This window comes from Carcharodon carcharias, chromosome 2 (assembly GCF_017639515.1).
Source record: "Carcharodon carcharias isolate sCarCar2 chromosome 2, sCarCar2.pri, whole genome shotgun sequence".
NCBI lineage: Eukaryota > Metazoa > Chordata > Chondrichthyes > Lamniformes > Lamnidae > Carcharodon > Carcharodon carcharias.
In genome coordinates, this window is record NC_054468.1 from 220279470 (window position 1) to 220301951 (window position 22482).

Here is a 22482-nt window from a genome sequence, read left to right on the forward strand (position 1 = left end):
CCTGATGAGGCCATCCTGTCACCCACAGGTCAAGCAAGCTCTGAAATAAAATTTGCAGCCCTTCCCCTGTGTCACATGCAACTCCCAGTCCCATCACCTCTGAAATTCATTAGTCACATTCAAGCCATCACACATAATGAGACATTTATATGGTGGTTTCAAAAAAACAGATTATACAGAACACACGTTTCAAAGAAAGTTACTTCACCTATGACAACACCTCTTTTGTTCAAAATGACTTAAACTTTCATTTGCGAGTGCTGCGTCTTGGTGCCCCCACCTCGATGGCTGCGGCATTAGAGGCCGTCTGCTAATGCTGATGTCCTGCTGACCCTGATGACCTTGGCTGACATCCTCTGGCTGCTGGAGACTATGCGGGTGCTGCCTGAGAGGTAGCATCCAGTGCCATGGCTAGGCACTCCTCAGTCATTGCAGCCTCATCAGATAGTACAGGCACTGGCAGAGGGATGTGGGAGCTGCTGCCTTCATCTGGACAGCCCTGAGAGGAGCCCGCAGATGCAACATGAAGCCCGTCTGCCAGTGTGAGGTTGGTTTGAACCACCCTGCTTACCATTAATGGATGGGCACCTAGCAGAGAGACTAAGTGCCTCATCCATCTCTCACACTGGCTGTAACCTGCTGAGGTCATTGCCAGTGTGTGGGCTTGCAGATCCAAGTGCAGCCCCAGAAACCCCTGATTATGTTCCTGGAGCTGCCTCTCCTGGAGAGTTACCACTCTGTCAATGGAGGAGGCTGGATGCTGGGAGCTCCGAGTCAACACAGTGCTCACGCGCTGCATGGACTCCCCCAAGACAAAGATTATTGCATGCAAGCCCCCAGGGATCTCTACCAGATCTTCATGTGCATCCCGCTGGACATCCAGCATCTTCTGCTTGATGGATGACTCCAGGAACTCATCATCCACCTCAGACTCAGCATGGTCCTGGTTTCCAGCAATCCTCCAACTGTTGGCACCCTGGGAACTCTCTGCCTCCGCCAGCTCCTCATATGAGTGTGATGTGCCTTTACCACTGTGCACTACCAACGGAGCAGACATGCTATTGCCCACTAACGTGCCTGTATCTGCACTGGTGCTTGGTGCAGAGAGAGGTTGTGATGCGGATCCATCGGTCAGTGGCTCCTCCTCCGATGTAAAGTGGGGGGTCCTCAGGGTCTGCAGCATGTCGTGAGTTTGGCACATCTGAGGGAGGAAAAGAAAAAGTTACGAACATCATTACAAAGTGACTGTGCGTGCACGACGGTTGCTTGTCACAAAGGACAACTGCCTCACTGAGGCATTGTGATTGGACAAGCAATGGGTACTCTGAATTTGAACTTCTCATTCGAAATGCCACGACCCTACCTTTCTTGCACGCTCCCCCAGTCTCTCCTCTGTCCACTGGGCTCTTACTGTCCTCCGAGACCCTTGCCTCTTCCCGACTTTTGGATCTTGTTCCTTGCTCGCATTCCGTGTCCAGGATGTCCATCTCAATCTTGGAGAGGATCAGGATGTTAGGCACCCCATCATCCATTTGAGCATGCTCCAAAAATTATGGCTTCTCTTCTCTGTACAGACAAAAGTGAATTCATTAGTCAATTCTCAACCTGCAACCATACCAGCCTCGCCCTCCCCAACCCCCAGGAGAACCAGCTTGAAATGCACACCTCACCCTTCTATATACCCAAGGCAAGCAGACACATCTCCCAGCCTTGGCCGGCACAGGGACATGTGCCATTTCGCATTCTTCATCTCACACCCCTGAGTGCCATGATGAATGGCCACCTTCCTAGGTGACCATCTCTTGCCCATCCTGCAGCATCAGAATATCATGCCGGGCACTCAATGCCTCCACGAGAGTGCGCAGGCGCTCATCAGAGAATTGAGGCCGAATGCCCACCGTCATTGCCCTCCCGCCTGGCATGCCCAGCGGGTTTTGAGGCCTTAACTACTGCCAGATATTAGACTCTCTCCTAGGCAGCTCCCTGAGGATCTTCACCAACTCCTGGCAATCTTCAGGGAGCTGCCTGTGCAGTTTTTAAACCCACTCTTGGGTCCCCATTGGACCCAGCACCGCCTTGTTCCTGCCACGCTTCTGCCAGAAGCACTACGCCAATGCCCTTAATTGGCTAGCCAGTGTGAAATTGTGTGCCTGTTGTGATTGTGACTGGAATCGGATATTGCGTCCACCTCTGGGCTTGCCGGTCATGCACACACAATGTGCACAAAATTGAAGTCCTAAACTCTAGTAGCCACAGCATTTATCTAACTGGTTCAGTTGAGTTTCTGGTTAATGGTGATCCCAAGATCTTGATGGTAGGGAATTTGGCAATACTAATGCTGTTGAATGTCAAGGAGGCCATAAAATGGAGGCAAGATCATTGATGAAGAAGTTGATAGGATCCTGCTTCCTTCTTGAGAAACATCTGCAGCAATGCCCTGGGGCTGATATAATTGGCCTTCAACAACCACAACCAGCTTCCTTTGTGTCAGGAAGATTACAGCCACTGGAGAACTTTCTCCTTGATCCCCATGGACTTCAATGTTACTAGGGTTAAATGCTGCCTTGATGTCAAGGACAGTCATTCTCAACTCACCTCTGCTATTCAGTTCTTATGTTCATGTTTGGAGCAAGTCTGGAATGAGGTGGGGAGACAAATCAACTTGGCAGAACCAAATTTGAGCTGAGCAGCTTATTGGTGTCTAAGAAGCATTTGATAACAATGTTGATGACCTTCTAATCTCTGTAGCTCATTTCCACATTCATAAAGCTAACAGTTTGGTTTTTTTTGGCTATCCGGTAGATGGAATGTACTTCTGTTGAATTTGACCTCAGAAAGCTTGAATGCTGATCTCAAAATATATTTTTGGCTTGAATGTCTTAACAAACAGCAGCAGTGTCAAGAAGAGGATCAATGTCTCATTCTGTTGAACCTTTAAACACCAAGTGTTGCTCCAAGCCACAAAAAATGTCAAAAGCTAGGACCTTTATTGATCATTAATCTTTCTAATTATCATTGAGTAGAAAATCATACTATCATATTTTACAGCTTAAAGGAGAGTAAAGTGAATGCCTGATATAAGAACATGAATGAGTCATTCAGCTACTCCAGCCAGTTCCACCAATCAATTTTTTAATGTGTTCGTGGGATGTGGTCATTGCTAGACCAGCGTTTATTGCTTATCTCTAATTGCCCTTGAGAAGGTGGTGGTGAGCCACCTTGAACCGCTGCAGTCCATGTGATGTAGGTATATATAGTGGGGAAGGCATTTCAGGACTTTGATCCGGCAACAGTGAAGAAGCAGTGATATATCTCCAAGTCAGGAAGATGAATGACTTGGAGAGGAACTTGCAGGCTTTTGGTCCCATGCATCTAACGCCCTTGCTCTTCTGGTCAGTAGAGGATGCAGGTTCACAAGGTGCTGTCGAAGAAGCCTTGGTGAGTTGCTATAGTGCATCTTGCAGATGTACATGGCGCAGCCATGGTGCGCCGGTGGTGGATGAGTGAATATTTAAGGTGGCAAATGGGGTGCCAACCAAACAGGCTTCTTTTCTTGGATTGTGTTGAGCTTCTTGAGTGCTGTTGGAGCTGCACCCATCCAGGAAAGTTAGGTCATGGCTTATCTGCATTCTAATTTCATTTATTGGTTCCATAGCCAAGAAATTTGGAGGTGTGGTATTGAAATTTGCAAATGATATATCAAATTGAGGGAGTATAGCTAATAACATGGAGAACTGCACTAGAATACAGCAAGATGAAAACAAGCTTACAGGGTTGGAGGATAAATGACAAATGAAATTCAACATAGGGAAGTGTGAAGTGGTAAGGTTTGGTAGGCAGTATAAAGAGGCCACTTTTTTTTGGAAAGTATGATACTAACTGGGTATCTGGGAAAACAGAAGTAAATTGTTAAGAAGTAGCAAAACAAACTGATAAAACCATGAAGAGTACAAGCAAAATATTGGGGTTTATTTCTAGAGAAATAGAATCCAAAACCAATAAGGTAACATGAAACTTATGTGCAGTCTTGATGAGACCATATTAGGTGTCGTTCTAGGGTAGACATTCATCAGCACCTCATTGATGCAAACCCAACACGTGGCCCAAACCAGGAGGCTGACCTGAAATCAGGTCTCAGGCCTCATTTAAATCAACAGTTCTCAAACTTTTTTGTCAGTGGACCTCCTAGACCAGGTAAAAGGTCCCATGGGCCACCTGCTGTCCACTCATTTTTGCTTGTTAATACAAAACAGTGATTAATTAAATATCTTAAATAAATTCATGCCAGAAACAAAAGAATGGGCATTTTCATATTACAGTATAAACATTAATACAAAAGAACACCTTTATTTGAAACATTCTAAGATGTTATAAAATCATCACAATAATCTGAGAAACTGATGCTTACATTAAAGCTATATTAATCAAATAAAACCAACAGTAATATAAATCTTGCTTATAAAACTACATTGTTCTGAATTGCACTTATGACCACTCGTTTGTAGGACTAACGTGAGAGATATTTCCAAAAGCTGGCAGAGGCACAAAGGGCCGAATGGTTTCCTCCTGTTTGGTGTGATCCCATGCAAAGGCGATCAGAAGATTCAGTAATTGCTGCAGTTTGAGAGTGCGTAACCCATTAACTCTTAAATGAGCAAATATTAATGAAAGTGCCAGGCGCTCCTTGGGGGGTGCAACTTCTGAAGGTGTAAAAATGTAAATATTTAACTTAATTAAAATTCTCTTACAGGCGTTATAGATTTTCAGAAAACTCGCTTGTGAGGACATTCTTCGACTGTCCAAACCAACATTTCCTTGTGTACATAGGTGACCAAATGAACTGATAAACGCCTGTTTGCTTATTTGCAATTTACAGAGGAAATCAATGGGATGGGCTTTTGGTCTCTGTTATAATCGCCAAAAATGCATCCATTTAAAGGTTGGGAAAGCAAAGTTTGTGGTTTATTAATTCTGGTGTCCAGACGGTCAAAGGTTCCTGACAGTTGTGAATTATTTATCTTTTGGAAGTTCATTTTGTGGAACTGCTCGAAAGACAATCGCAAATCGGTGCATTGAAGGTGGAACTGCAAGTTTAGCGAAGATACTACTCCCTTGAGTGATGTGCTCCCAATGCAATGGAAACGCCATGCTTTTCCAATCAAGCATATCAATTGTACTGGGAATTATCTGGTGGATGAGACAACAGAAGAAAGCCATCCTTTATGGGAGGTACAGGTCGGAATCATCCATCGCTAAAAACCTAATCCCGGCTAAAGTTGGCTGGTTTCTTCAGGAGTTGCCTTCGTTTTTTGTGCCCGTGCTGTTAATGGCGCATTCGCCCTCACACCTTCCTCTCCCTCCCAGAACCATGATAGGGTCCCCCTTGTCCTCACTTATCACCCCACCAGCCTCCGCATTCAAAGGATCATCCTCCGCCATTTCCGCCAACTCCAGCATGATGCCACCACCAAACACATCTTCCCTTCACCCCTCCGGTGGTATTCCGCAGGGATTGTTCCCTCCGGGACACCCTGGTCCACTCCTCCATCACCCCCTACACCGCAACCCCCTCCCATGGCACCTTCCCATGCAACCACAGAAGGTGCAACACCTGCCCCTTTACTTTCTCTCTCCTCACCGTCCAAGGACCCAAACACTCCTTTCAAGTGAAGCAGCATTTCACTTGCACTTCCCTCAATTTAGTCTACTGCATTCGTTGCTCCCAATGCAGTTTCCTCTACATTGGAGAGACCAAACGCAGACTGGGTGACCGCTTTGCAGAACACCTTTGGATTGTCCGCAAGCATGACCCAGACCTCCCTGTCGCTTGCCATTTCAACACTCCACCCTGCTCTCATGCCCACATGTCCACCCTTGGTCTGCTGCATTGTTCCAGTGAAGCTCAAAGCAAACTGGAAGAACAACACCTCATCTTCCGACAAGGCACTTTACAGCCTTCCGGACTGAATATTGAGTTCAACAATTTTAGATCATGAACTCTCTCCTCCATCCCCACCCCCTTTCTGATCCCCCCTTTTTGTCCAATAATTTATATAGATTTTTCTTTTCCCACCTATTTTCATTATTTTAAAATGTATTTCCATCCATTGTTTTATCTCTACCTTTTAGCCTATTTTGATCCCTTCCCTTCACCCCACCCCACCCCCACTAGGGCTATCTGTACCTTGCTTGTCCTGCTTCCTACCCTTAATTAGCACATTCCTTAGTTAATATCACCACCTTCAACACCTCTTTGTCCTTTTGTCTATGACATCTTTTGGCTATCTCCACCTATCACTGGCCCTCTATGCAGCTCCACCTGTCCCACTAACCCCCCCCCCCCCACCCCTCCTTAAACCAGCTTATATTTCACCCCTTTTCTATTTTTACTTAGTTCTGTTGAAGAGTCATACGGACTCAAACCATTAACTGTGTTCCTCTCCGCAGATGCTGCCAGACCTGCTGAGTTTTTCCAGGTATTTTTATTTTTGTTTTGGATTTCCAGCATCCACGGTTTTTTGCTTTTATCTGTTAATTTACCAGTCAGGTAGCCTGGATAACCTGGGGAGCAAACTGCTGCTGTTCCTGTTCTGTGGACACTACTTTCACAGGTAAGTTCACTTTGCTAAGTATACTTGTTGGGCAAGGGCCGGCGTTTCAACTGCACAGAAACAGGCCACTCGGCCCACCGTGCTCATGTGAGCTCTTTAGCAGAGTTGTTGATACCTTTTTCCCCATAGCCCTGTAACTTTTTATTTCCCTCGGAATAGTTATCTAATCCTCTTTTGAAAGTTACTACTATAACTGTTTATGCTGCCCTTTCAGATTGCACAGCAACTGGCTGTGCTTTTTTTTAAAGTTTCCTCTTGTTCTTTTGTCAGTCTCAGTCGCTTGACTCCTGAATCCTCTACTTATCCAGCTGCCTGCCATTGGAAATAGGATAAATACCCAAAAACTATCAAAATCCTTCAGGATCTTGAGCATTTCAATCAAGTCTTCTGCTATCCTGCTCTACTCTAAGGAGATCTCCAGCTTCTTCAGTCTTTCTGATGGAGAGCAGACCTGTGTGAGAAGGGCAGAGGCGGTGGGAGATAAAAACCCGGCAGCAGAGAGCCCCTTCAACCTGTTTCTACCTGTCAGAGCCGAAGTGTGACGTCAAAGGAAAACAGGTAAGTGATTGGTGAGTATCTCTTCCGTGTCTCTTTTGGTTGGCCAAGTGGTTTAAATCAAGAGACATTATTACAGCTGAAGAGTACAGTTAAGAAATTCACTTCCAAAATATTTAACATCCAAATTAATTAATTAAATAGAATAGAGATGGCTGGACAGGTGATGTGTTGCAGCTGTAGTATGTGAAAGCTGCTGGGTACGGTTGCGATCCACTGTGACCACATCTGCAGCAAGTGTTGGCTGCTCAAGGAACATTGGCTCAGAGTTGATCAGCTGGAGTCCAAGCTGCAGACACTGCGACACATCAGGGAGGGGGACAGTTACCTGGACACTGTGTTCCAGGAGACAGCCATACTCCTTAGGCTAATTACATCAAATTTGGACTGTGGTCAGGAAGGTGTGACTGCGAGTGAGGCAGGTATGGGGATCCAGAGTTTAGCTTTGGACGAACCTCAGCCAGTGCTCTTTTCCAGTAGTTACAAGGTTCTTGTTCCCGGTGTGGACAAGGGCACAGACTGCAGGGAGGATGAGTGAATTAATCACAGCATCATGGTAACGAGAGCCATTCATGTGGGGGGAGTAAAGAGGAATGTAATAGTAATCAGGGATAGCATAGGGGAATAGATACTGTTCTCTGCAACAAAGACAGAGAATCCCGAAGGCTGTGTTGCCTATCTGGTGCCAAGGTTAAGAACATCTCTTCTGGGCTGGAGAGGAACTTGGAGTGGGATGGGGAAGGATCTAGTTGTTGTGGTCCACATAGATATCAACGACATAGGTAGGATTAGGAAAGAGGTTCTGCTGAGGGGCTACGAGAAGCTCAGGGCTAAATTAAAAAGCAGAACCACAAAGGTAATAATCTCTGGATTACTACCTGAGCCACGTGCAAATTAGTGAAGGGTGAGTAAGATTAGAGATGTAAAGGCGTGACTCAAGGGATTGGTATGGGAGAAATGAGTTCTGATTCATGGGGCACTGGCATCAGTACTGGAGAAGGAGAGAGCTGTTCTGTTGGGACGGGCTTCATTTAAACCATGTTGGCACCAATGTCCTGGAGAATTGTATAACCATGGTTGTAGATAGGACTTTAAACTAATTAGTGGGGGGGGAGGATTCAATTGAAGAGAAGTTTAAAAAATCAAAAAGAAATGAGACAGCAGAGATGCAGGGTAGCGAAGGGGTGAACAAAAATCAAAGTGTGACAGGAAGGGGAAGAAAATATAAGCAGAAGAATGCTGCAGAAATTAGAAGCAGAATGAGAAATAATGGTAAAAAGTCAAATCTTAAGGTTCTTTATCTGAATGCACGCAGCATTTGTAACAAGATAGATGAGTTGACGGCATAAATAAAAATAAACGAATATGACTTGATAGCTATAACAGAGACATGGTTGCAGGGTGACCAAAACTGGGGACTCAATATTCAAGGATATTCAACATTCTGGAAAAATTGGCAAAAAGGAGAAGGAGGTGGGGTAGCTTTGTTAATAAAGGAAGATATTAGTGCAGTGGTGGGTGGTGATATAGGTGCAACAGATCAGGATGTGGAATCAGTTTGGGAAATAAGGAATAGCAAGATGAAGAAGTGCCGGGTGGGAGTCGCCTATAGGCCTCAGAAGATTTGTCTCACTGTAGGACAAAGTTTAAATTGGGAAATAATGGAGGCTTGTAAGAAGGGGGCTACAATAGTCATGGGTGATTTTAATCTGCATATTGACTGGATAAATCAGATTGGCAGGGGTAACATGGAAGACGAATTTGTAGAGTGCATCAGGGATTGTTGCTTAGAGCAATACGTTGCAGAACCTACCTGGGAACAGGCCATTTTAGCTCTAGTAATGTGTAATGAGGTGGGATTAATAAGAGATATTGTAGTTAAGGATCCTCTAGGGGGTGGCAGTCACAACGTGGTAGAATTTCAAATTCAGTTTGAGGGCGAGCAACTCGAGTCTCAAACCATTGTCCTCAACTTAAATAAGGGCAATTACAGAGATATGAAGAAAGAGATGTCTAAAGTGGCTGGGAAAATAGACGAAGGGGAAGGTCAGTGGATGAGCAGTGGCAGACATTAAAACAGATATTTGATAACCATAAGACCATAAGACGTAGGAGCAGAAGTAGGCCTTTCGACCCATCGAGTTTACTCTGCCATTTAATGAGATCATGGCTGATCTGAGTCCACATTCCTGCTTTTTCCCCATGACCCTTGATTCCCTTATTGATTAAGAATTTAACTCAGTTTTGAATATATTAATGACCCAGCCTCTACAGCCTTCTGTAGTAAAGAATTCCACAGATGCACTACCCTCTGAGAGAAGAAATTCTTCCTCATCTCTGTTTTAAATGGGCAACCATTTACTTTGAGATTATGTCCTCTTGTCTTAGACTCTCCCACAAGGGAAAACAACCTCTCAGCATCTACTCTGTCTAGCCCCCAAAGAATCTTATATGTATCAATAAGGTCACCTCTCATTCTTCTATACTCAAATGAGTACAGGCCCCAACATATTCAACCTCTCCTCATAACAAAATCCCTCCATACCTGGGATCAACCTAGTGAACCTTCTCTGGACTGCCTCCAATGCCAGTACATCTTTCCTTAGATAAGGGGTCCAAAATTGTTCACAGTATTCTATGTGTAGTCTCACTAGTGCCTTGTATAGTTTTAGCAAGATTTCCCTATATTTATACTTCATTCTCTTTGAAATAAAGGATAACATTCCATTTTCCTTCCCTATTACCTGTTGAAACTGTATGCTAGCTTTTTGGGATTCATGCATGAGGACCCCCAAATCCCTCTGTGCTGCAGCTTTCTGCAGTCTTTCTCCATTTAAATAATATTCAGCTCTTCTATAAATAAATAAAATTTCCAACCTTTACAAACATGTCACACTGTCACACGAAAGGACATGTTTAAATACATTTTTACTTCATTTGTTAAATTCTTTTATTATCTATTCAATCTCCCTGAGGCAGCTCTGTGCCTCAGGGAGTTTGCTGCATGCAGGCCCCGACTGTCCCTCCTCCCCCGCCTTAACTGGCCCGCTCGCATAAAATGACAGCAAGCAGTCAATCGTGGGCGGCGTTTGGCTCCGCAGCTGCCTCCACCCGCTCCCGCCCAGTCCGCCCGCCATAGGAAAAATGCAGGCCTATGTATTTCTAAATGCTCTGCTATTACATCCTATATAATAGATTCTAACATTTTCCCAATGACAGATGTTAAGCTAACTGGCCTTTAGTTACCTGTTTTTTGTCTCCCTCCCTTTTTGAATAAGTGTGTTACATTGGCCGTTCTGCAATTGTCTGGGACTTTTCCAGAATCTAAGAATTCTTGGAAGATTAGTACCAGTGCATCCACTACTCTGCAGCTACTTCCTTTAATACCCTAGGATGCAACCCATCACGTCCAGGGGACCTATCGGCCTTTAGCCCCACTAGTTTCCCTAGTATTCTTTCTCTAGTGATAGTTTTTGTACTTATTTCTTCCCCTGCTTTTGCCCCTTGATTAGTTAGTATTTTTGGAATGCTATTTGTATCTTCCATCGGAAGACTGATGCAAAGTATTTATTCAACTACTCCACCATTCCCCGGTTCCCCATTATTTCCCCAGCTTCATTCTCTAAGGTGCCTATGTTCACTTTGGTCTTTCTCTTCCTTTTTGTATTGTTAAAGAAGTTCTTACCGTCTGTTTTTATATTACTTGCTAGTTTACCCTCAAAGTTTATTTTCTCCCTCTTTATCATTTTTTGGTCATCTTCTGTTGGTTTTTAAAACTTTCCCAATCCTCAGACTTACAACTAATCTTTGCAACTTTGTATGTATTTTCTTTCAATTTGATACCATCCTTAACTTCCTTGGTTAACCATGGTTGGTTTATCCCCATCCTAGAATCCTTCTTCCTCACTGGGATATATCTTTGTTGTGAGTCATGAACGATTTTCTTAAATGTCTGCCATTGTTTATCAACCATCTTTTCTGCTAAATTCCTTTCCAAGTCCACTCCAACCAACTCTGCTTTCATTTCTTATTTAAGTTTAGCAAAGTTGATTCCGACCCAAGTTTCTCACTCTAAAACTAAATGCTAAATTCTACCATGTTATGCTCGCTGTTTTCTAGGGGATCTTTTACTCTGACATGATTTATTAAACCAGCCTCAATACACATTACCAGATCCAAAATAGCTCAATCCTTGGATGGATCCACAACATATTGTTCTAGGAAACTGATCCGAATACGCTATCTGGGCAGAATTTTGCCATTGGCGAGCAGGGGGCGGGGCCCGCTCGCCACGAGTAAAAGGACGTGAGATGACCTCGGGCAGAACACCTGACGCCATCCCGGTCCATTTAAATTTTCAGGAAGGTGGGCCTGCAGCAAAATCAGCAGCAGGCCCGCCGACCTGTCAATGGCCAATTGAGGCCATTGACAGGATCATTAAAACAATTAAAGGACCTGCCCGTCCAACTTGAAGGTTGGTGGGCAGGCCAGGAGACCCAGGCGGCAAATAGAAAAAACATGAAACCTCATCCAGCGGCGGGATGAGGTTTTATACAGGGTTTTAAATATTTTAATAAAGTTATAATGTAAATTATGAACATGTCCCATCTCATGAGGGGGACATGTTAGGGATTTTTTTTTTTCTATTTTTAACATTTTTCAAAGTGGGGGCGATCTCCCTGAGGCAGCACCTTGCCTCAGGGAGATGTGCGCTCTTTTCTGTGCATGCACGAAAGAGCGCACTCTCGCTTTTGGGGATTCCCCCCTTCGCACAGCGCTTCCTGCCGCACGTCACGCTGGGCAGGCCTTAATTGGTCCGCCCACGTAAAATGGTGGCGGGGCCCGCTTCTCCGGCGGGGATCGTCTCCTCACCCACCGGAGATTGGGTCGGGCCCGCCAGGCAGAAAATTCTGCACTATGAGTTCTTGCTTTCAGCTACCTCTGCCAATTTGATTTTCCCAATCTATATGAAGATTAAAGGCACCCATGATTAATGTACTGCCTTTTTACATGCCCTCATTATATCCTGATTTATTCTCCATCCTACAACATAGCTACTGTTCGGGGGCCTATAGACTACCCCCACCAGTGTCTTCTTCCCCTTGTTATTCCTTACCTCCACCTATGTGGATTCTACATCTTCCGATCCAAGATCATTTCTTGTTATCCGTTCCATCTCATACTAACAAAACTACCCCACCACCCTTTCCGTCCTGCCTGTCCTTTTGAAAGGTCACATACCCCTGAATATTTAGTTCCCAGCTTTGACATCCTTGTAGCCATGTCTCTGTAATGGCTATAAGATCATATCCGTTAACCTCTATTTGATCCATTAATTCATTTATTATTAATTTATTAATTCATCATTTAAGTAAAGAGCCATTAATTTTGCCTTTTTATCATTCTTACCCATTTGACTCTATTTGCTGCTGTTTTTTGTTTGGACACTCTGTCCCTTCTTGTCACACTCTGGGTATCATTGCCTAAATAGCTACCCTGCAATGCTGCCAAATTCTTTTGCTTTGTAAGCTTACATATCCCCTCTCCAGAACTTTCCTCCCCTCTATTTAGTTTAAAGCCCTCTCTACTGCCCTAGTTATTCAATCCGCCAGGACACTGGTCCCAGCACGGTCCCTTTTACCCAGTATTGATGCCAGTGCCCCATGAACTGAAACCCATTCCTCCCACACCAATCTTTGAGCCACGCATTTAACTCCTTGACTTTATTTACCCTATGCCAGTTTGCCCATGGTTCAGGTAGTAATCCCCAGATTATTACCTTGGAGGTTCTGCTTTTTAATTTAGCTCCTAATTGTTCAAATTCTTTTAGCAGAACCTCCTCTTTAGTCCTATCAATGTCTTTGGCACCAACATGGACAACAACAACTGGATCCTTCCCCTCCCACTCCAAGTTCCTCTCCAGCCTTGAAGAGATGTCCTTAGTCCTGGCGCCAGGCAGGCAACACAGCCCTCGGGACTCACGCTCATAGCTGCCGAGAACAGTATCTATCCCCCTAATTTTCCTGTGCTCTACCACTACTACGTTCTTATTTCCTCCCCCCACTTGAATGGCTCCCTGTACCATGATGCCGTGATCAGTTTGCTCATCCTCTCTGCAGTCCCTGTTCTCGTCCACACAGCTTGCAAGAACCTCATCACTGCTGGACAATTGGAGGGGCTGAGGCTCCTCAAATGCTACCACTGGGTCCCCCATACCTGCCTCACCTGCAGTCACACCCTCCTGTCCCTGACCACTGACCAAATTTGAATCGCCTAATCTGAAGGGTGTGACTACCTCCTGGAGCAAAGTGTGCAGGTAACTCTGCCTCTCCCTGATGTCTGCAGCTCGGACTCCAGCTCCTCAACTCAGATCCAAAGTTCCTTGAGCTGCAAACACTTACTATAGGTGTGTTCACTCTGCATCACCTTGGTGTCCAGCAGATCCCACATGCTGCAGCAGCAACACATCACCTGTCCTGCCATCACTAACTTATTTTATTTAATTTATTGATTAATTACTCTAGTACCCCCGGTTTATTGTAATTAATTTTTTACACCAACATCAGTCTTATATTTAACAAGCTATTTTTAAGAAAGAGAAAATAAAGACTAGAGACCTAAACACAAACTATAGACCTTAATTTTACTTTAAAGACTAGAAATACTCACCAATCCAATGCACCAATCAGCTGCTTGCCCCGCCCATTTTAAATGAAGTCTCCCGACTCATTGTTTAAAATGAATTCTCCACACTCTCCCCATGCAGTTTTTAAATGAAGTCTCCACACTCACTACCCTCGATTTTTTAAATGAATTCTCCACACTCACCACACTCGGTTTTTAAATCAATTCTCTGCATTCACCCCGTGTGGTTTTTAAATGAATTCTCCACACTCACCATGCTCTGTTTTAAAACGAATTCTCCACACTTAGCCCGCTCGGTTTTTAAAATGATTTCTCCTTATTCACCCCGCTCAGATTCTTAAATGAAGTCTCCACACTCAGTTTTTTAATGAATTCTCCGCACTCTTCCTTCCTACTTGGTTTTTAAATGAAGTCTCCATACTCAACACGCTCGGTTTTTCACACTTGGTATCACTAATGTGTCCAGGAAGTATGTAACTTTCCTTTGGTGATGCTTGTGTCTTGTGCCAATTATTAAGAAGCCTTTGTAAGATGCTCAGCAAAAATTTATCCAGGTCAAAAAAAGGACTCGATGAGAAAGATGAACCACCCATGGTTAACAAAGGCAGTCAAGGAAAGTATCCAGTCAAAAACTAAGGCATATAATGCGGTGAAATCTAGCGGTAGGCCAGAGAATTGGGAATTTTTAGGAACCAGCAGTGGATGAGTAAAAAGCTAATAAAGATGGAGAAAATTGATTATGAAAGTAACTAGGCAAGAAAAATAAAAACAAACAGCAAGAGCTTCTACGGGTATATAAAAAGAAAGAGAATGGCTAAAGTGAGCGTGAGACCTTTGGAGGATGCGACTGGAGAATTGATAACAGCGAACAAGGAAATGGCAGATAATTTAAACCAATATTTTGCATTGGTCTTCACTGTAGAGGACACTGTAAACATCCCAATGATATCAGATAAGCAAGGAGCTAAGCAAGGAGGATATAAGGAATCTGCGAGGGGATATAGAAAGGTTGAGTGATTGGGCAAAAACTTGGCAGATGGAGTTTAATGTAGGAAAATGTGGGGTCATAAGAACATAAGAACTAGGAACAGGAGTAGGAATAGGCAATTCAGCCCCTCGAGCCTGCCCTGCCATTCATTATGATCATGGCTGATCTCATTTCGGCTTCAACTCCAATTTCCCACCCTCTCTCCATAACCTTTCAACCCAATACTAATTAAAAATCTGTCTATCTCCTCCTTAAATTTATTCAGTGTCCCGGCATCCACTGCACTCTGAGGTAGTGAATTCCACAGATTCACGACCCTTTGAGAAAAGTAATTCCTCCTCATCTCTTATTTAAATCTACCACCCCTTATTCTCATTCTAGAATGCCCCAGAAGGGGAAACATCCACTCCACATCTACTTTGTCTATACCCTTTAGCATCTTATATACCTCAATTAGATCTCCTCTTATCCTTCTAAACTCTAGGGAGTATTGGCCTAAACTGCTCAATCTCTCCTCCTAAGACAAGCCCCGCATCTCTGGAATCAATCTAGTGAACCTCCTCTGAACCGCCTCCAGTGCAATTACATCTTCCTCAAGTAAGGGGACCAAAACTGTGCACAGTACTCCAGATGCAGTCTCACCAATGCCTTGTACAGTTGCAATAACACTTCCCTATTTTTATACTCTATTCCTTTAGAAATAAATGACAAAATTCCATTTGCCTTCCTTATTACCTGCTGTATCTGCATACTAGCTTTCAACGATTCATGCACGAGGACACCCAGATCCCTCTGCACTGAAGCATTCTGAAGTTTCTCTTCATTTAAATAATGTCACCTTTTTATTCTTCTGACCTAAACAGATAACCTCACACTTATCCACGTTAAACTCCATCTTCCAAATTTTGGCCCATTCACCTAACCTGTCCGTATCCATTTGTGTATTTCTTATTTCTTCATTGCAACTTACTTTCCCACTTATTTTGGTGTCATCTGCAAATTTAGCTATAGTACCTTCTATCCCTGAATCCAGGTCATGCACTTTGGTAGGAAGAATCAAAAGGCACACTATTATTTAAATGTAGAAGGATGCCAAAGAAGTGCAACACAGTGGGATCTGGGTGTTCTTGTGCATGAAACACATAAAGTTAGCATGCAAGTGCAGCAAGTAATTAAGAAGGCAAATGGAATTTTGGCCTGTATTGCTAGGGGTTTGGAATTTAAAAATAGGGAAATCTTGTTACAACTGTACAGGGTGTTGGTGAGGGTGCACCTGGAGTACTGTGTACAGTTTTGGTCTCTGTATTTAGGAAAGGATATACTGGCTTTGGAGGCAGTTCAAAAGAGATTCACTAGGCTGATTCCTGGGATGAAGAGGTTGACTTAACAAGAACAGCTAAACAGGTTAGGCCTTTATTCATCAGAGTTTAGAAAAATGAGGGGTGATCTTATTAAAACGTGCAAGATTCAGACGGGGCTTGACAGGGTAGATGTTGAGATGTTTCCACTAGCGGGGGAATCTTAAACTAGGGGACATAGTTACAGAATAAGGCGACACTCATTTAAAACTGAGATGTGAAGGAATATCTTCTCTCAGAGGGTAGTGAATGTCTGGACTTCTCTACTCCAGAGAGTTGTAGTGGCTAGATCACTGAAAGTATTTAAAGAGGAGGTGGATAGATTTTTGAAATATCAGGGAATTGAGGGCTATGAGGAGCTGGCACGAAAGAGGAGTTGAAGACTGGGGCAGATCAGCCATGATCTTATTGAATGGTGGGGCAGGCTTAAGGGGCCAAATGGCTGACTCCTGCTCCTATTTCTTATGTTCTTATGTTTCCACATAATTGAAGTCCCTCACCTGTAGTACCATTCTAGTAAATCTCTTCTGCACCCTTTCCAAGGCTTTGTCATCCTTCACGTCAAAGGAACTTGATGTCTAGGATTGCTGTTCACAACCTATAGCTGGATTCCATTAAGTGACTCCAATCTATTGTGGGCAGAAAGTTTTTGTCTGGCATAGTGTTCTTGGAATCAGCAATAATTCTGGGCCAAATCTGGATCATCAGAGACCGGACATTTGACTGGAGATGAGCATGGGGATCCTGCGGATGTCCTGACGTGGGATATGCCCGGGAAGTTTCAACTTCCGATGGGCAATTCCCCTGCTCCCTGGGACCCTCCACAGATGTTTCCAACTCTGTATTAGATTCAGGGACTTGGGACAGATCCGATATGCTTAACTGAATTGTTAGACAGAAAAAACCTAGTCTAGCTCCCGGGTAACTCCAGAACTGACACCACAATCACTCTCGCTGAATCCCCACCCCACCAGCCCACCCTGCCCACTTACCTCGTCCACCATCCCTACCCATTCACCCACTCATTCACTAACATTCAAACTGGACTTTTAAGCTTACCATATAGCAACTAGTGCTGCAAAAAGAGGGCATGTCCTGTCTACTAGTCCATTCTCCTCCCTCCCGCCTCCCCCCACAACAACTCTGCTCTGTTGCAACAGCCCTCTCTGAGGGACATTACTTCATGCGTGTCTGGTAAAGCCGGGCTCAGGAGACCCAGCAAGGAATGTGGAACAGCGATGAGTCAGGAGAAAGTTCGAGTGGAGTGGCAATCTGACAATGATTGCTGTTCCCCCGAAGATCTGGGCCTTTGTCTCTTGTTGTGAGATGTCCACTGTATTCTGTGACATGCCTTGGGATGTCAGAAGTGGTGTAACATAGGAACAGGAATAGTTTATTCAGCCACTTAACAGAATGGCATTTAACAGAATGCCAGCCTGTTCGGACATTCAGTTAAAGAAAGGACAGACTTGCATTTATATAGTGCACTTCATGACCCGAGGTGGTTGTCCCAAAATGCGTTACAGCAATGAAGTACTTTTGATTTTTAGTTGCTGTTGTAATGTAGGAAACGCAGCAGTCAATTTGCCAACAGCCAGCTCACACAAATAGCAATGTGATCATGACCAGAATTCAAGAGATGTTTATTGTGTTAAATATTAGCTGAGGGCCCTAAGAAGAACTCTTCTTTTACATCCATCTGAGAGAAAGCAGCCTTCGTCCCATATCCCTTAATATTGTTGCCTAACAAAAACTATCAATCTCAGTTTGCTTTTCAATTGAAAATTTCAAGTCTCAATAGCGATTTGGGGGAGAGATCTCCAGATTTATACTACCCTCTGAGTGAAAAAGTGTTGATCTTGTCACAGGGCAGTTGATCTTTGAGGTAAATAGCCAGTGTCAAGTAGATTGTAAATAGTATGGGGGCTATCACACAGTCTTGTGTTAAAATCCCCATGGAGGAACCGTAAAATAACCAAATTTACCAAATGACCCCCAAAGAACAAATTACCAACAAGATTTCACTTTTTGCAACTTTTACTTTAACATGAATCCGAATCAACATAGATTAGACATGAATTAACAGGCAAAGGATACTTCAAATACAAAATTAAATCTCACTTGCATAATCACAAGGAAAGGAAGCAAATCCTGCATTCTGGATCTCACTACCACATGGGGATGCCCTGCCCCAAAGATCTGTGGGTCAAGAATTGGCCTGTGCAGTCACATGAAAACATCACCATGACAGAAACTTATGACTCTAGTAGACATCACCCTCACATCAAGGGACAGCTGACAACGATGACGAAAACATGTTTCATGACATCGCGGTCACAAAACCATAATAATTTTCATAGACCTGAATTTTTCCCGCATTGGGCGGGTTTGACGGGGGCTATTGGGGAGCTGCCTGTCGCCCATGATCAGCTCTGCACCACGATTTTAAGCGGGCGGGCCAATTAAGGCCCGCCCTGCGTGGATCACGAGCGGTAGTGCTGAACGCTACTTGTGCGGGCTGGTGGAGGAGGGAGAGTCGGGTCCAGCGCAGTTTGCACATGCGCCTGAAAGAGCACCTCAATCTCCCTGAGGCATGTAGCTGCCTCAGGGAGATTGAGACACTTTTTAAAAAGAATAATGACATTAAAAATTTAATGAAGGTAATATCATTGTGGTTGATTGTAAAGTAGGCTTATGGGTTTGAGTGTAGATGGTTCTGTCTGTGTGATTTAATTAAATTAGAGTCAGGTAGGCTGCAAGCTTGAACTTATCAAAAAAAGTTAGGGGTAAAAGGCATTTTAAATACTAATGAGTAAACATGGATGAGTTCTTAGCATGTAGGGTGTGAAGGAAATTTGCATTTTCAGATAAGTGAAGCTGCTTGGGTTTCAAAGGAATGGTAGGATGTTTACAACCAGCAAGATAAATAGGGCAAGGTTATTATGTTTATTTTTCCCAAAAGGTACTTACCATTTTGGCAACATGAAAGATTTTTATATGAAGGGAAAAGTACATTTCCAAAGACATATAAAACAATGGAAGTTACAGATTAAAGAGAGAAACATATATAAAGAAGGAAGGAAGGTGATGTTTTGGGGCCATAAAAGAACTAAAAGGAGTGTGTAAAACAGCCTTGGAGAAGCCTGCAGCCATGTTTGCAAAAGTCTGCTGTACCCAGAAACAAAAGTTGGAGAACAGTCTTTGGAATTCCATTGTCAAATGGGTGCTGTGGTAAATTTGCTGGCTTGCTATTTAAATTTAAAATCTCTTTTGGACTGTTGCCTTAAAGGGGGTAGTGGTAGTTGGGAGTCAGTTTAATTAGGAATTTTGGGATTTGTTATAATTTTAAGTAACCGTAATTTATGCATGTGCTTGAAATCTTTTCTTTTGTTAATAAATGTTTTAATTTAGCTTTTAAAATCTCTAAAGGTGTTAGTGGACTCATTACTTCTGAATTCAGTGCTCAAAACTTCTCGTAATAAATACAAATTGCAAAACCATTATGATAGCATGGCCAAGTTTCCCTTGTGGATTTGGTCCACCTGGCACACATCACCTGCCACGTCATAACATCACCTAGCTTTAATCTGTAAAGTTATGCTTGTTTGTTCTGGACTCCTGCTTTCCGAGAAACCCGATATCCAATAACTAAACATTGACCATTGTGTTGGTGACAATGATTAAACTTTATTCAAGGCAAGTAAGACTTGATATATTACAGTATTTGAGCAGTAGTTTAAGTTTTAACTGAGAGTTACATTACCCCAATGATGCCTTGGATTGAAGCTGCAGTGACAAATGCCTGCACCATCTGGCCCAAACCCCTGTCTCGGGGTGAGTGTAGCTAGGGTTCACCTTGGTTCAAACCCCTGGCATGACCTCTGAGTGACCCTATAATTCCCTGAATTCTCTTGGAAGTCTCATACACCTCCTGTTTGGATTTTCTTCTTGTACACGTTCCTATAATTCAAAACTACGGAATTTCTATATCCAATCTTCTTAATGTCTAGATAAAGGACACATACGATGTCCTGTTTGCTCAGGCTTTGATTTGGTATTGCTCACTTTGACGTTTGGGGTTGTTATCAGTGCAGCTTTGTAACACAAAGGAACATGTCTTCACAATGAAGAAATTTGGTGTCCTTGAACAACATCCAAAATTAATTGGGTTACCTGCCTATTCTTGGTTCCCATGGCAACACAGCTACCTCTACTTGCTCTTCTATTCTCTCTTCTGCTGATAGCTGACTTTAAATTTAATTTGAGTCAGGTTATTCAAAATTGCCTTTTAATTTTCTCACTTCTCCTTCTACATCTATTACTTGCAGCTCCTCCTTAAACCTTTCTTACAAAATACTCTTTCTACTCTTTCACGGGATGTGGGCATCGCTGGCTAGGACAGGATTTTTATTGACCATCCTTAATTGCCCTTGAGAAGGTGGTGGTGAGCCTCTGCCTTCAACCATTGCAGTTTTCATGGTGTAATTACACCCAGTGCTGTTAGGGAGGGAGTTCCAGGATTTTGACTGAGCGACAGTGAAGGAACAGCAATATTGTTCTAAGGATGGTGTGTGGCTTGGAGGTCAACTTGCAGATGGTGGTGTTCCCATGCATCTGCTGCCCTTACCCTTCTAGGTGGTAGAGGTTGAGTGTTTGGAAGGTGCTATCAAAGGAGCCTTGGTAAGTTTCTGTAATGCATTGTGTAGATGGTGTGCACTGCCACTCTGCACTGTGGTGGAGGGAATGGATGTTGGAGGTGGTGGATGAGGTGCCAATCAGGTGGATTGCTTTGTCCTGGTTGCTGTTGAACTTCTTGAGTGCTGATGGAGCTGCATTCATCCAGACAATTGGAGATTATTTCATCACACTCCTGACTTGTGCCTTGTAGATGGTGGACAGGCTTTGGGGAGTCAGGAAGTGAGTTACTTGCCATAGAATCCCCAGCCTATGACCTACTCTTGCAGCCACAGTATTTATATGGCTGGTTCAGTTCAGTTTCTGGCCAATGGTAACCTCCAGGAAGTTGATAGTCGGGGATTCAGTGATAGTAATGCCATTGAATGTCAAGGGGGAGTGGTTGTTCATCATCCTAGACAAATTACTAAAACTTAACTACAAGTTTAGATGAGTGAAGGAACACTCATGAGGCATTAAGTGCTCTCCTTTTTTGTATTTTGTCTGAGACATTAAACCGAAGGTCCATCTGCTCTCAGATGGATGTAGAAATCCCATAGTACCATATTGAAGAGGAGCAAGGAGTAATCTCTAGTGTTCTGACTAATATTTATGCCTTAATCCACATCACTAAAAATAGACTATATGTTCAGTAACACTTGCTGTTTATGGGAGATTGTTGTCTGCAAATCCAAAAGTAGTCATTGGCTATAAAGCACTTTGGGATGCCTTGAGGTTATCAAAGGAGTTACATAAACAAAAGTCTTTCTTTAAAATCTAAAATGTTGATGAATATAAAATAAGGTTGGCAAAGGGTCAAAAACTAAGTGTAACTTTCAATCTTTCTATATTGTAGGACATTGATTTATGGATGTTTCACCAGAGGACGAGATGTTAAAATCTGCTTTGTTTTGAAATCTTTTATATTTTGCACCTGGAATGGGTACCTTCAAGGACACAACCTGATCTACTGTACTAAGTATGAAGATAGCTGGACCACCGACTTGAGATTTTTGTTCGGTAAGTTGCCTTGATAATGAATCACGCATAAAGCATTTCGTACAAGCTGTGTGTAATTTTAATTCCCACCACTCCGAATAAGCTTTTTCCGTTACACTGTACTCCTACACACTTTACATCTATTGCTTTTTGCTATGATTTCAATTTATTTAAACAAAAGCAAAATACTGTGGATTCTGGAAATTGGAATACTCAGTAGGTCTGGCAGCATCGGTGGAGATAGATTAGCAGAGTTATTGAGCAGAATCTTTATTGAGTAGGATTTTCGTCGCCCAATGGAGGTGCAAATCAGGTCATGAAATGCTGAACTTGTTTTTTTTTGCTGGAAAAACAATTTTCCTCTGGCTTCCCAAAATCGTGCCATTTTCAAGTGGCCTCATCATAAATCGGGACGGCCTTGGGTGAAAAATGCACACGCACCTCTTCTGAGGTCAGAATCCTCATTGTGAGGACCACAGGAAAACTGTATTTCCTTCTGCCTCTGTTTTCATGTGCTGGTGTAAGTCTTGTAAGTTCTAAAAAAACACACCTCCTTAGAGAGATTATGACCACTGATGCAAGCCTACTGAGGAGTCAACAACATTCTAAAAGGTAAGTGTAAAATGTTTTCACACGTTCAAATGCCACTATT

At 43.3% G+C, this 22482-nt stretch overlaps 1 protein-coding gene across 1 annotated transcript in view; it reads left to right on the forward strand.

Annotated features, from left to right (window-relative positions):
- The first annotated feature begins 5146 nt into the window (after nt 1-5146).
- Nucleotides 5147-22482, forward strand: part of LOC121288804 (3-oxo-5-alpha-steroid 4-dehydrogenase 2-like) — a 30688-nt gene continuing 13352 nt past the window's right edge. Inside the window, exons 1-3 of the mRNA XM_041207540.1 lie at nt 5147-5351; nt 6557-6611; nt 21688-21851. Of these exons, the coding sequence (XP_041063474.1) occupies nt 5147-5351; nt 6557-6611; nt 21688-21851 (424 nt within the window). The remainder of the gene's footprint in view (nt 5352-6556; nt 6612-21687; nt 21852-22482) is intronic.